The sequence below is a fragment of the Vulpes vulpes genome, chromosome 13 (assembly GCF_048418805.1).
Source record: "Vulpes vulpes isolate BD-2025 chromosome 13, VulVul3, whole genome shotgun sequence".
Classification (NCBI taxonomy): domain Eukaryota; kingdom Metazoa; phylum Chordata; class Mammalia; order Carnivora; family Canidae; genus Vulpes; species Vulpes vulpes.
This window is the reverse complement of record NC_132792.1, coordinates 103,739,386-103,752,664: the sequence shown is the minus strand read 5'-3', so window position 1 is coordinate 103,752,664 and position 13,279 is coordinate 103,739,386. Positions and strand designations below refer to the sequence as shown.

General features: G+C 32.7%; 1 protein-coding gene across 1 annotated transcript in view; it reads left to right on the top strand.

Moving 5' to 3' along the window:
- The window catches only part of CCDC178 (coiled-coil domain containing 178), a 371,851-nt gene that overhangs the window by 235,101 nt on the left and 123,471 nt on the right, over nucleotides 1-13,279 (top strand). The window contains exon 18 of the mRNA XM_072733713.1: nucleotides 2,512-2,661. Coding sequence (XP_072589814.1) covers nucleotides 2,512-2,661 — 150 coding nt within the window. The remainder of the gene's footprint in view (nucleotides 1-2,511; nucleotides 2,662-13,279) is intronic.

The window sequence follows — 13,279 nt, the reverse complement described above, 5'->3', positions numbered from 1 at the left end:
GATTTGAATATAAAAGCGTGTAAAAGTCCTATTACTTCACTTATTAGTTTCTTCTTTCTTCTCACCCTTTTATATTTCTGACCCCAGATTTTGTGCCCTTATTATATATCTTCTACTCTTGATCCCTTGTAAGCTCTTCAACTCCAGTTGTGGTAACATCATTTTCCCAGATATATTTCCACCAATATCATTACCTCTTTGTTTCATTCGCATATAATAATATTATTGGCTAAAATTAAACAAGTCAAAGTTGTAAAGTTGAACCACAGTTAAACATATAGAACATTTTCAGAGAGTGTCAGTAGATACCATTATTCAAAATTTTTATAAACCTGAAACTTCATGGCACATCTGTAGGTCCCTGACTTTCAGGAATAGGTGGTGAATTGGAAAATCCTTCTATAAATTCATATTTGAGAAATGCAATTAAAATATCATGACTGATGTAACAATGTTTTGAAGATTCATTGACATAACTGCGCAATTTGATTTCTTGGTATCTAATTACAGCATATAAAAAGCAGTAAGAACTGGTGTCATCCAGAAGCTGAAGGTATTTGTGTTTGGAAATAAAGCTGTATTTTATCAGTGAGCAAACCATAAAGTATCAAATATATCCTCACTAAAATTCTATTAAATAGGTTTAATGCAAATCCCACAACTTTTGTAGCACTCCTCCCAAATGCAATGTTTATAGTAGCCATGTAGGGCTTGAAAGAAATGTAATTGAGAAGTAGAATACCTTAGGTATCAGAGTTGTGCTTATGTTAAATCAAAGAAACAAAAAAATTCAAGATTCCTCCTCCTACCTTCAGTAGAACATTTATCAAAGATCCAACTAATCACTTGAGGCTTAGATTTTAATGTGTTAAGATAGCAGCAAGAACTGTAATCATTTTTTTTCAGAAGTATCCCCACCAAAGTAAAATACTCATAGATACTTGGTCCTCCTACCAAAAGATAATTCTATGTGATTTTAGGTAAGTTTATTAGACAAAAGTTTCTAAAGTTTGAAATTACTGTGCCAGAATTAAGACAAGGACATTTAAAATGGTTCTCAGTTCATCATTTTGGCTTTTTGAAGAACAGCTATGACATAGTATTCATCATTAGGGATCAATATGGATACCAGGCTTTCAAGAGAAATATGTTTGTTGACCTTAATAAATATTCAAGTGTGTAAATACAGAAACATTTGTACAAACAATTTTCTGCTGAATTACATTTTGTCTATGCACATTCTCATACTGCAATATATTTTTAAACAATTTATACTGAAGGTTTGATATGATGGCAGTTTTCACAAAGAAACATTTTTAATTGCTTCACAATGGTTATTTTAATATCTTGTTATTTAATCATTGTCATCATCTTAATGCACATTTATGTGTTTTGCAAACTTTTGTCTTTATAAATAAAGTTTTAGAAAATAAAGCTTTTTGCTTAGAATAAATTTCATAAAACAAACTGCTAGATTAACAGGTTTGAAAATATTTAAGCCTGTTGATAAATTCTATATTTGTGGAAGCACCAGAGAAAACTGCATGTGCTACAAATGTAAAAAGAATCAGCAGCCAGACTGAATTCACACATCTAATTAAAAATGATAGGTAGCCCCTAATTTTCCAATTGGTAATATTACAAAAATTATATTCTAAGGAGTTTGTATTAGATTTTTTAAAATATTTATTTATTTATTCATGAGAGACACAGAGAGAGAGAGGCAGAGACACAGGTAATTAAATCCCTTGTAAGGATTTAATCCCTTGTAGCAGGCTCCCCACATGGAGCTGGAGGCAGGACTCTATCCCGGATCCCGGGATCACGCCCAGAGCCAAAGGCAGACGCTCAACTGCTGGGCCACCTAGGCGTCCCAGAGTTTGTAGTAGATTTAGCAGATATTTATTTAGTCATGAGAGGGTTTTATAAAGTTCTCAATTGCTCAGGGATTTAACCTCTACTATAGCTAAAGTATAGTAGGAATAAATAATGGCTCTCTTATGGTACTCCTAAATGTTGAGTTCCTTGTCTTTGTCTTTTACCCTTTAATTTTCTTTGTTTTCAGTGAGCCCCACTACTCTGAACCTCTTGGAAATAGGATTCTAAGCTTCCAGATATCTTCTATCTATCTGAGCATTGGGGTTTGAGGAAAGGCAAAGCGGGTAAGAAACTCAGTTTCCTAGGAAACTGAGTGGAGCACCTCAGGACTGAGTACTTCCCAAGGCATTGTGGTGAGAAGTCTGGGAAGGAGGGAGAACAGAAGTCAAACAGACTGGTAAATGAGTGTTCAAAATAGAAAAGAAATAAGTGTATCAAGACAGAAAATTATTTAAAAAAAAAGAAAAGAAAGAAAATTATTAAATCCAAGGAGAATATTGGTATCAGAGGAAGCACCTTTTTTACTTTATTATTTTTCTACAATATGTAATATAATATTTGTAGGTAATTCAAATGATGTTGAAAAATTCAAGGAAATTAAAATGACCTTAAATATATATATTTATCTTCTAGAAAATACAAGATGATTCACTAGAAGAAAATCTACGTTTAGCTCAAGAATATCAGGAATTACAGACTATTTTCTTAAGAGAAAAGGACAATTATTTCAATCTATATGATAGACAGTTACTACTTGATGCTTCAATTCGAGATAAGAAACAGGTAGGCTTTCTTATTTATTTATTTTTTTAAGTAATGATTTACTGGATGTATGTACCACAAAAAATAACAAGTAATCAGTCATAGGGTCTCCAATCTGATGGTGGTCCTTTATATGCCACCAAATGATGCGTTTTCTTCTTATAAAGTTTTGTTGTATGTTTTTATCAAACTCTGAAACTCAGTTTTGAATGGATATTTGAGAAATGAAAAAACTTAGTATCTAATCCACCATTTTATACTAATTTGCTTTATCAGGACTTGGAATGCCAAATTTTTATAGTTTATAGATTTAAATATATCATAGACTTTGAATTTCAATTTTATCTGTAGGTAACTTTTTACAATATACCTCACATCTTCATGATCTGTGGGCTCCAAATATTGGTTTCTATTTTCTTAGCAAATATGGGTCTTAATTAGAAATTTGGAGACTAGTTGACCCTCTGTAGTTACTGGAAATTAGTAGAAATTCTCAAGGATTTTTAAAACCTTCTGTAATAATAAAAATAGAAAAGTAAAACACACATAGTATACCACAAGTGACAAAAGGAAAGCAAAAGTTCCATCGCAAGTGTTAAGATATAGTCACTTCCTTCGTATTGTCCCCAGACACTCATTGACAAGAAAAATTATTTCCTTTTGAATTTTTGTTTCTTCTCAGACTCTAAATTTCAAAATATAGAAGCATAATTGTTTTTTAACCACTCACCTAGTCCTAAGAACCAGTAGACTGCTAATGAATGCTTTCTCCTATTGTCGTCAACCATACTAACTCTACTATAAATTAGTAGTCTAAAATTCCAGTACTGTACTTATCCCTCCTAATCGTGGAATATTGGGATTTGAGTGCAATCTCTACCAAGCTCAGTATCTTGGCTAATTAACTATCCTTCCTGACCTCAGTTTTCTTCTCTGTAACATAAGATTTACTTTAGAAGAAACTTGATAAGGAATAAAAAGGAGACATCCATAGTTATTTTGAAAATAAAAGGATACTATGCAACTGTAACTATTACATTCATCTGGAATGCTGCTTATAAACTCCCTTATGTTTCTCATCAATCTACTCTCCTATGAGTTAAAGCTTCTAAATATATTGAAAGAAAGAGTGTGTATTTTTCTCTTAAAAATTAGTAGCAAGATGAAGGTAGATTAAGAAATAAAGGTGTTTGAGAAAGAATTGATAATATAACTATACACCAAAATCTTAGTGTCCGTGATCCATGTGCAGGATTCAAAGGAAGGACATCAATGGAACATTTGTCCAATCACTTCATGCATTTGACATTGTTATTGAAGTTAAACATGTTCTATTTGTTCCTGATAATTGAGGAGGAAAAAATAATCAATGGCTATACTGTATTTCCTTTTCTAACCAGGAGGGAAACAAAAATAAATTTTATGTATACTTGTTATGAGTTTATATAGAATCCTTAGGTGGCAAGTGATAAATAGATATCTGCATAAATAGTGAAGAACTCATGCTTTTCAGAGAAATCCATAAACACCGTATTTCCATAGTAAGAATAAAATTGTCTTGATCTTGGAATTAAAGCAAATCATGATTCAAGATACAAGGAGTGAGACCCTGGATGAACAGACAGTGAAGTATACTAGGAGATTGAGTTTATATTTGTGATGATCCCTCAAACGAATCACTTTTAGCACACCTGTTTCAGGGAAACTTTCAAAGATTTATTTGTACTTCCAATCATTTTTCATTTCCATCCTTCAGCGATGGAGGTCATTAAGTGCAGGCTGCCCTTGTCAGTGTCATGTAGGATCAATTTGCTGCAATGGACAGAGAGGCCTTACTGATGCTGTTAAATCTGTCAGTGAGAAATCGTATGTCATTAGCGTCTAATGCACTGCTTACAGGATGGAATTTGGCCATCAAAAGGGAAAAAACCTTTAATATTTTAGTCCATTTCTTTGATATTGTAATATTTCCACATTATACATATACATATATATATGTATATATATATACATATGTATATATATATATAAAATCATTTGACCAGTTTAGTTTGGGGTACATAAAAACTCTGTTCAACCTCTGATTCCTTGTTTAATTTCCTTGTCATATAAAGTGGATCTCACTTTAAGAAATATTGTGTTTTATTTTCCTGTTTTTATAATAACTTCATTGCTTCTAAGCATACATTTCTTTTGGCATGGTAAATAATTATATTTTGATTTTTGTGCTCCCTAAGGAGTATTATTCTCTCTACACAAATTAGACATTTTCATACTTCTTGGTATTTTTCGGCCAACAGCAGCAAAGAAAGCTCAATGGAGGAATAAAACAAGTTAAATATAAAAAATAATGTCCCCTTCATTGACACAACTTTATACACAGATGGCTTAAATGTTAGAATGCTATAGTATTAAAATTGTGTCTTCTTCCTTTGCATGCTTCTTGATACTTTCCTGTACTTTAAAATTTTGCAGTGATGAATATTTTGCCCTTTAAAAATCAGAAACAAACAATGACTCTGCAAAATCCTTACCTTCCCTGTTCATGGGTAGTGGTGGAATAGAATCCACTCTAAAACTTTTCAGATCCCAAAATTTAAAATAACACTAAAGAAGAATAAAAGAAAAATATCTGAAACACAGGCTGTGCTTCTATGTAAAAACAGACATTTCCATCATTTTCATTAAAAGATTTCCAAAATGTTTTTCATTTGTTTAAAATCCATGAATATATTGATAAAATCATGTTTGTTTTGACTGCTGTCTCAAATTATTCAAGTCTGCAAAGAAAGGTAAGCTAAGCAAGCATGCAAATGTTGATGTGTTCTGTTGGCTGAGAACATGATCTCTTTCAAAACTGGTTAAAATATATTTTTAGTTCTTTTGTAAGTCACTTGTGAAGCTTAACCTTTGTCTACTCCAGTTCTCAGTACTTTCAAACTAAGGGAATATGAATTATTACAGAATCTGTCAACACTTAACAAATACTTATATGGACCTGGTATCTGTGCCAAGCAGTTTACAAATATTATCTTTGTAATGTCTATTAGTAACCATCTAAAATTTTTTATTATTATTATAATCATATCCAGTTTAAGATATGGAACTGGGATTGAGTGTGTCACAAGATCATCGGAGTAGAGGGAAGTGACTGAGATAGGAATCAAACATAGGATTTTTAAAAATCCAACCCATCTCATAACCACGACACTACTCTTGTACTACAACTATACTGTCTCATCAGGCTTTATAAAGCATGTAAACACCAAATCAGTTATTCATTATGTCGCTAATGTCCAACTAAAACACAATTGTTTTTGTAATTTTATCTCACTGCACTCACTTTTTCGATGATGATTTTCTTGTGGGGAAAGGACTACTTATTTAATTGGAAACTATTTAATTTTCATAGAGACTATAATATGCTTTACAATTCTAAAATTGTAAAAATTTTGAACTGGAAATGCCTTTAGAAATTTTACCCATTTCGGAGCACCCAGGTGGCTCAGTGGTTGAGTGTCTGCCTTTGGCTCAGGTTGTGATTTTTGGGATCTTGGGATGGAGTCCCACATCAGGCTTCTCATGGAGAGCCTGCTCCTTCCTCTGCCTGTGTCTCTGCCTCTCTCTCTGTCTCTCTTGAATAAATAAATAAAATATTTTTTAAAAAGAAATTTTACCCATCTCTTTAAAATTAAAAGATTATTTCACACACACATGCATACACAATAAAAAAATAAAAAGTAAAATAAAAGACGATTTCATAACTGTGGAACCTTAGGGCCAGAATGGCCCAGTGATCTACCACAAACACAGTTAGTTAGAAGAAAAATTGGCTTAGGACACAGTTGTCTTAACTTATGTTCAAATATTCTCTCCAACCAAATGTAAAATGAGCATGTGCTATGATATTTTTTGAAAGTTTGAGTGAACCAGTAGATGAAAAGTAGTAAGAGTAACTGCAATGGATATCCTCAGATTACAGTATCTTCCTTTAAGTAACCTGGGTTTATTAAGGAATCATAAAGGGACATAAATCAGAGTACTACTTTGGAGATGTAGGGGATACTTCTGGGTCTCACAGAATTCAAACATCATTCATCTATCTGTTCATTCAGTTATTTAAGTAAATTATTAATCATCCAGTGTACTGACATCCATTGTTTTGATACAATAAAAGGCACAGGAATATGCCAAAAGAAACTCAGTAAATTTCCATACATAGAGTCGACCATTAAACAACACTGGTTTGAACTGCATGGGACTACATACACATAGATTTTTTTCAATATTTATATAATATATATATTAGAAAAAATTTTTGAAATTTATGACAATTTGAAAAAACTCACAGATGAACCATGCAGCCTAAAAATATCAAAAAATAAGGAAAAGCTACGTATGTCATGAATGCATAAAATATATGTTCATAGTAGTCTATTTTATCATTTACTCCCACAAAATATATCATTTACTCCCATAAAATATACACAAATCTATTTCAAAAAGTTAAAATTCAGCAGAACTTAAGTACACAAACTTACAGACCATGCATAGCACCATTTGCAGCCTAGAGAAATGTAAACAAACAAAAAGATGTAGTATTACATCATAACTTCATAAAATTAACTGAGTATGTATTGTGCTACTGTAATAATTTCATAACCACCTCCTATTGCTATTACACTTGAACACTTGAACTCAAGTGTTGTGAGCATCTGCTCGAAAGGCCCTGTATATATATATATATAGAGAGAGAGAGAGAGAGAGAAGGAGAGAGAGAGACAGAGACAGAGACAGAGACAGAGAGACAGAGATTCAAATACAGAGAGGGAAATAGATGTATTATATATTTATCATATATACATATATATATATATATGGCATACTGCGTACCATATCCTCCTTTTAAAACCTTAAGCCACATTAGCATATTAAAGGTTCTAAGAAATCTCATTTTAAGAAACCTATTGACTCTGTTAACCCTGAATATCCTGTCATCCTTGAAACCCTTTCTTAGGAAACCTATTTACAACTGAGAGTATTTAGTAGATTAAACCTCACGAAATATTATTCTATAGAGAAATGGAGAGAATTCAATGTCATAACATACATTCAGGAAATTTTGCTTACATATATCTTTTAAAAAGAAGTAAATAAAGTATTCTTTATATTACCAAGACCTAGAAAAAAACTAGAATATTTTCAAATAAATAGGTTATGTTCTTTGGAATCCACACAGGCTTATAACTCTGACTTTTTAAAATGCCATTGTGCAGCTATAGAACAAAATAATATTTTTTTAATCACCCAAAGATCATGTTAAAAATTATAATAAAACAAGTTAAATGTTTATAATCTGCACCTCCTATAATAGGTATATTTTCTACTTAGGCTTCTCTAATGCATGACTTAGAAGTGCAATTGATTTACAATTCTGTGGGAGCATCAGTATAATGATTTTTTTAGTTTTGAACTACACATATGCATCACAATGACATAAGCGTTTGAAAAAACTGCTCTTGTAATCATCTTTCCCCAAATCTACAGAGCTGTATCTTATAATCATTTATTAACATGAATATTAATATAGAAATGCATATTCATATAATAAATGTTTTCTGTAGGTCATTTTTTTTCAGAGTTTTACTTTTATCAAAAGTAGAAAGAAATATCTATGGACAACTTATTTAATCCCTCTGAGTCTCTGACAAAATGGAAATATTCATGTCTCCTTAGCAGGATTATTGTAAAAAGTATATCATAATAGTTAACCTTTATGAACCACTAACTATGCGTGAGCCACTTTGAAAGCTTTTATATGTAATTTTATTTAATTTTTTCAACAACTCTATGGAACATAAATATATATTTTAAATATAAAGCACCTAGAACAGTTTTTCACAAACTTTATATTTTGCACATAGAAGATATGACTGTTGACAATGTTATTATTATTTAGATAAACATATATCCCTTACTTCTTATACAAAATTTTAGTGTGGCTACACTATTATAAGAGAGGCTCTAGTCTGTAATAGGTATAAAATAGTTTATGCAACCTGGGAATATAGCGTGAATTAAGGACAGAGAGGACAGAAATACAGGGTAATAGTGACATTATGATAATCACTTAGAAATGTACACAGGTGCTGGAAGGAATATGGCAATAGACAAATATCTAATTGTGTAGGTAAAGCTGACAAAGGGTTACAGAATAGAAAATCATATATATATATATGAAAATTATATATATATAGTATGTTTTTGTATATACGCATAAACACACACATACATGAGAAAGTGTGTGAGGCATAGACTTACCAATAACTTGTGGGTTAGTCAGCTATATCTAAATCTTTTACTAAAAAAACACTGTTAAAACATATACATTTATTTTAAAAGCCCATGCACAATAGCTATAACAACTGCAAATTTCCTAGAAATAACCCAAAAAGGAAATATATTATTATAACCTTCATGAAGAAATCTATAAAAATCACAGATGGAGAAGACAACAATAAAGACAACACATGCCATTATGACACTCAATATTTTAATTTGATAGGATCTGGCATCTTCACATTGCAATTTTAAAGCAATTCCAAACAAGCCACAGTCATTTCAGTTGTGACACAACTAAACAGTATTTTATTTACATCCACATATCCAGAGAACATATATTGTATATAATGAAATGTGTCCTACTTATCCACATTCTATGTACACCTATGTAAACCTGATTTTCCAAATAAGGAAGAAGTTATTCAGTTTTCTGAGGTTCCTTAATAAATTGACTAGGCACTATTTCACAAGTTACATTTCCTTTGTTTTCTTGAAATGGGCCTGAGTAAATTAATGCTACCAAAAATATAAAATTAATGTAACTATACAATCTGACTCTTTAAATGTTTGTTAATAAATGACTAGAAAAATATTGTGTATAGCTCGGCATTGAAAATATTTTCCTTTTGTCAACTAAATGGTAACTCAAATAGCTTTCCTATCAGAGTAATCCTGAATATGACAGATTCTTTTTTTTTAAATCTTATACTATTCCATCATAGGAAATCATCAATTTAAAAAAAAAAAAAACATGTACACACAGCCAGTACACTATCTGAGAAGACGAAAGAAATAATGGAGTGAATAATATAGTTAGAATTCTGTGGAGTTGTGTCAGATATAAAATCATTTTCAAATTATTTCCTTCGGTGCTGGTAATCAGAATTGTGTGGTTTTTCAAGGAAAAAAAATCCTCATTTTAAAGAAAGATATGCAATGTACCCATAGGTTATTGAAAAAAGTATATAAAACAAAGCTACTATCTGCTTTGATGTACATAGAAAAAGAGCAAAAATGTTATCTGTAAAAGCAGAAAAGAATTTGGCCTGCTTGACTTTTTGTATCAAGCATGCTACAGCAATCTTTTGATTCTAATATGAAACTATAGTAAGGATCATTGCACTAATGCATGAGGATTTGTGATAATGTTGCAGAAATTTTACTGTCAAAACTGAACTGCAGTGTAATGACTTTTGTTATCATGGTTTCTAATAACTATTCAGCATGAATTGACCCTACATATGTTTTGCTGCAATAATGTGTCAGTAACTCAAAAAGCTAAAAAGGAAATAAAAAACAGTCAGTACAGTACTATATATGACTTCATGATAGCCTTTCTCCATTCTTTCTATTACTATTGTTAAAACAGTGGTAACACAGACACCATGCAAACTATAGGATCACATACAAATAAAAAGCTTAGACACTTTGTGGCAATTATGGCCAAAAATACCTCAAAAGTACTTTATAAGAAAACATGTTCTCCTCTGTTCACACTGAGAACTAGGTATTGATTGATCCCTTACTGCTTTAGAGTTGTTACTCTCAGTTCTAAAGAGCCTTTGATAAGTTTCTCTTCTCCCTACAATGTGTTTTCGTTTCTTCCCCCTTTCTCTCTCTCTCTCTCTCTCTCTCTCTCTCTCTCTCTGTCTCTCATTCTTTCTTTCTTCCTTTATCTCTGCATCCGTCCTTCATTGGAGGATATCTTCACTTCAGCATCTCTTCCTTGCAGTAAATAAGAGAAAATAAAAATAGTCTACTGCTCACCTCCTTTGTGGCTGCCACCATGCTATGCATTTACAAGTGTAAAGCATTGAACCCTGTACCTATCATAATATAAACAGTTACAGATAACATTCTCATTATTATTCTATTCTTCTTATTCAATTTATAAAAACTCTAGGAAGGGTGCCTTGGTGGCTCAGTCTGCTGAGTGTCTGACTCTTGATTTCTGCTTAGGTCATGATCTAAGGTCTGGGATCATGCCCTGTGTCAGGTTCCCTGCTTAGCAGGGAGTCTGCTTCTCTCTCTCTCTCTCTCTCTCTCTCTCTCTCTCTAACAAATAAATAAATGACCTCTATGAGACAATTGGGAATATTCCCTTTTTTTTTCTTAGAAAATCAGGGGCTACTATAACAAAATGCCATAGATGCGGTGGCTTAAACAGTGACCTCATTTCAACTTAATTATGTCTTTAAAAAGCTTATCTCTAATTACAGTCACATATTGAGGTCTTGGAGGTAGGCCTTCATCATATGTATTTGAGGGGAGAAGAACAGTAAAACCCATAGCAGGTGCTTTGTAATTTAAGGCCACACTGCTTGTCAGTGGGAACAGTTCTGGGATTCGAACCCAGGTCTCTTGGGCTTAAGCTCATGAACTTCTGCTATTCCATTGCTTCTCTTATATTCTTTTTTTTCTAGCCTGATCAACCTATTATTCATCCTGTGCATCATTAAATCTCTTTAAATGCAAAGATCTTTCAATTATAAGGACTTTGTAACATCTGTGACATTGGTCGTATGATTAAGCAATGCCTAGTAATGAAATAATTTTTGATGGAAAGATTTTATGGTTTTATACAGTCAATAGCAGATCATTTATGTTTCTCATAAATGGTCAGAAATCCAAGCAGAAAAGTTCTTTTTCCAAATAAACAGACTTTAAAATTCCTCTCTCATTGCCTCAGACTGCAGAACATGTGTTTGTCAATGCAGATGAACCTAATCACATAGAGACTGCAATAAAAATTAGGATGAAGACACAGGCCATCCATGTTGAAAACAGGAACAAAGAGAGCAGCAGCTGCAAGCAGTAGGCAGTATTTAGCAAATAAGATAGAAGGAAGGGGCACCTGGGTGGCTCAGTCGGGTGGTTCAGTCGGTTAAGCATCCTATTCTTGAATTTCAGCTCAGGTCAGGGTCTCAGGACTGTGGGATGGAGCCCCATGTCGGGCTCTGTGCTCAGTGAAGAGTCTGCTGGAGATTCTCTGCCTCTCCCTAGCTGTCTGCCTCTGAACCACCCCCCCCCACCCCAGCTTATGCACACATTCACACTCTCTCAAATAAATAAATAAGTCTTTTTTTTTATAAAAATAATATAGAAGGAAGCAAAGCTTTCTGTGAAAATTTGATAATAGACCTGAGATTCTGAGAGACATGAAAGCACAAATAGATTTGGACACATGCACACACATGCAATAAAGTGCCAAAAAATAATACTATAATAATCAATATGAAAAGAATAGGTGGCTAACAAATACACTATATCAACAGAATTTCTCCCAAACACAACAGAACTTTAGAAAAAAATAAGAAAAGTAGTGAGTGCTGATAAATGGAAACTCACATGCTTAAAAGAGCACTGGAATGTGACAGCAAAGGAAGGAATTATGGCAACACCACGTCCCCAAATATCTTCCTGTATTGAAAGTGTGTGGGGCAAGATAACGACTACCATGGCGAGTCCCTTTCAGCTTGAAGACCAAGCTTCTTAAAAGCAAACCCCTGTAACTTGGATAGGATCTTTCTTACCTGGAGGTGCAAGAACTTGAGGTGTTCCTCAGGATAACTTGGGGTTATCTGTGAGTAGTCTACCTGAACAGTGTACCAACAGCAATGCAGCATGTATATGGGAGAAAGGCCTGGGGTTGCCCCAAATAAAGAGCCAGCTGTTTGTGGGGCTTATCTCTAGTGATGCCTCACCAAGTTTTAAATTTCAAGGATAAAGAAAAAATTCCAGAAAAGATCTATTTAGAAGAAACATTAGTGATACAGAGGGAAATTATCCCACTAACCCCAGACCACATTCTCAATGTTTATGACAGAAAACAATTAGCAAAATATATACATAAATTTACAAAACAAGTTAAAGCACCCAAGAATGCTGAATCTTGGCAAATCATTGTCTATATGATAGATACAGAAAGGTATTTTCAAATGAGCAAACAACAAATACAGCAAGTTTTAAAAATCCAGATGGCCAATAAACATAAGAAAAATGTTTCTACCTCTCTAAAAATTCTATACATACAAATTAAAATTAGGTACAAGTTTTTTACTCTGTTTTTGGAAAATCAATAAGATTGATTATACAGTGATGGTAGCGAATGTAGGAAAAGAGGCATTCATAAAAGGTGAGAACTCTCATTTGTCCATTACCATTCACCAACCTACCTATATATACTCCATAATTGCTGTCCTTCTTATTAGAATTGAAGTTTTTCAGCTTCTAATATAAATAAGGAACCCCCCAAAAAGAATAAAAAAAATAAGGAATCCATCCCCTTTCACCTAGC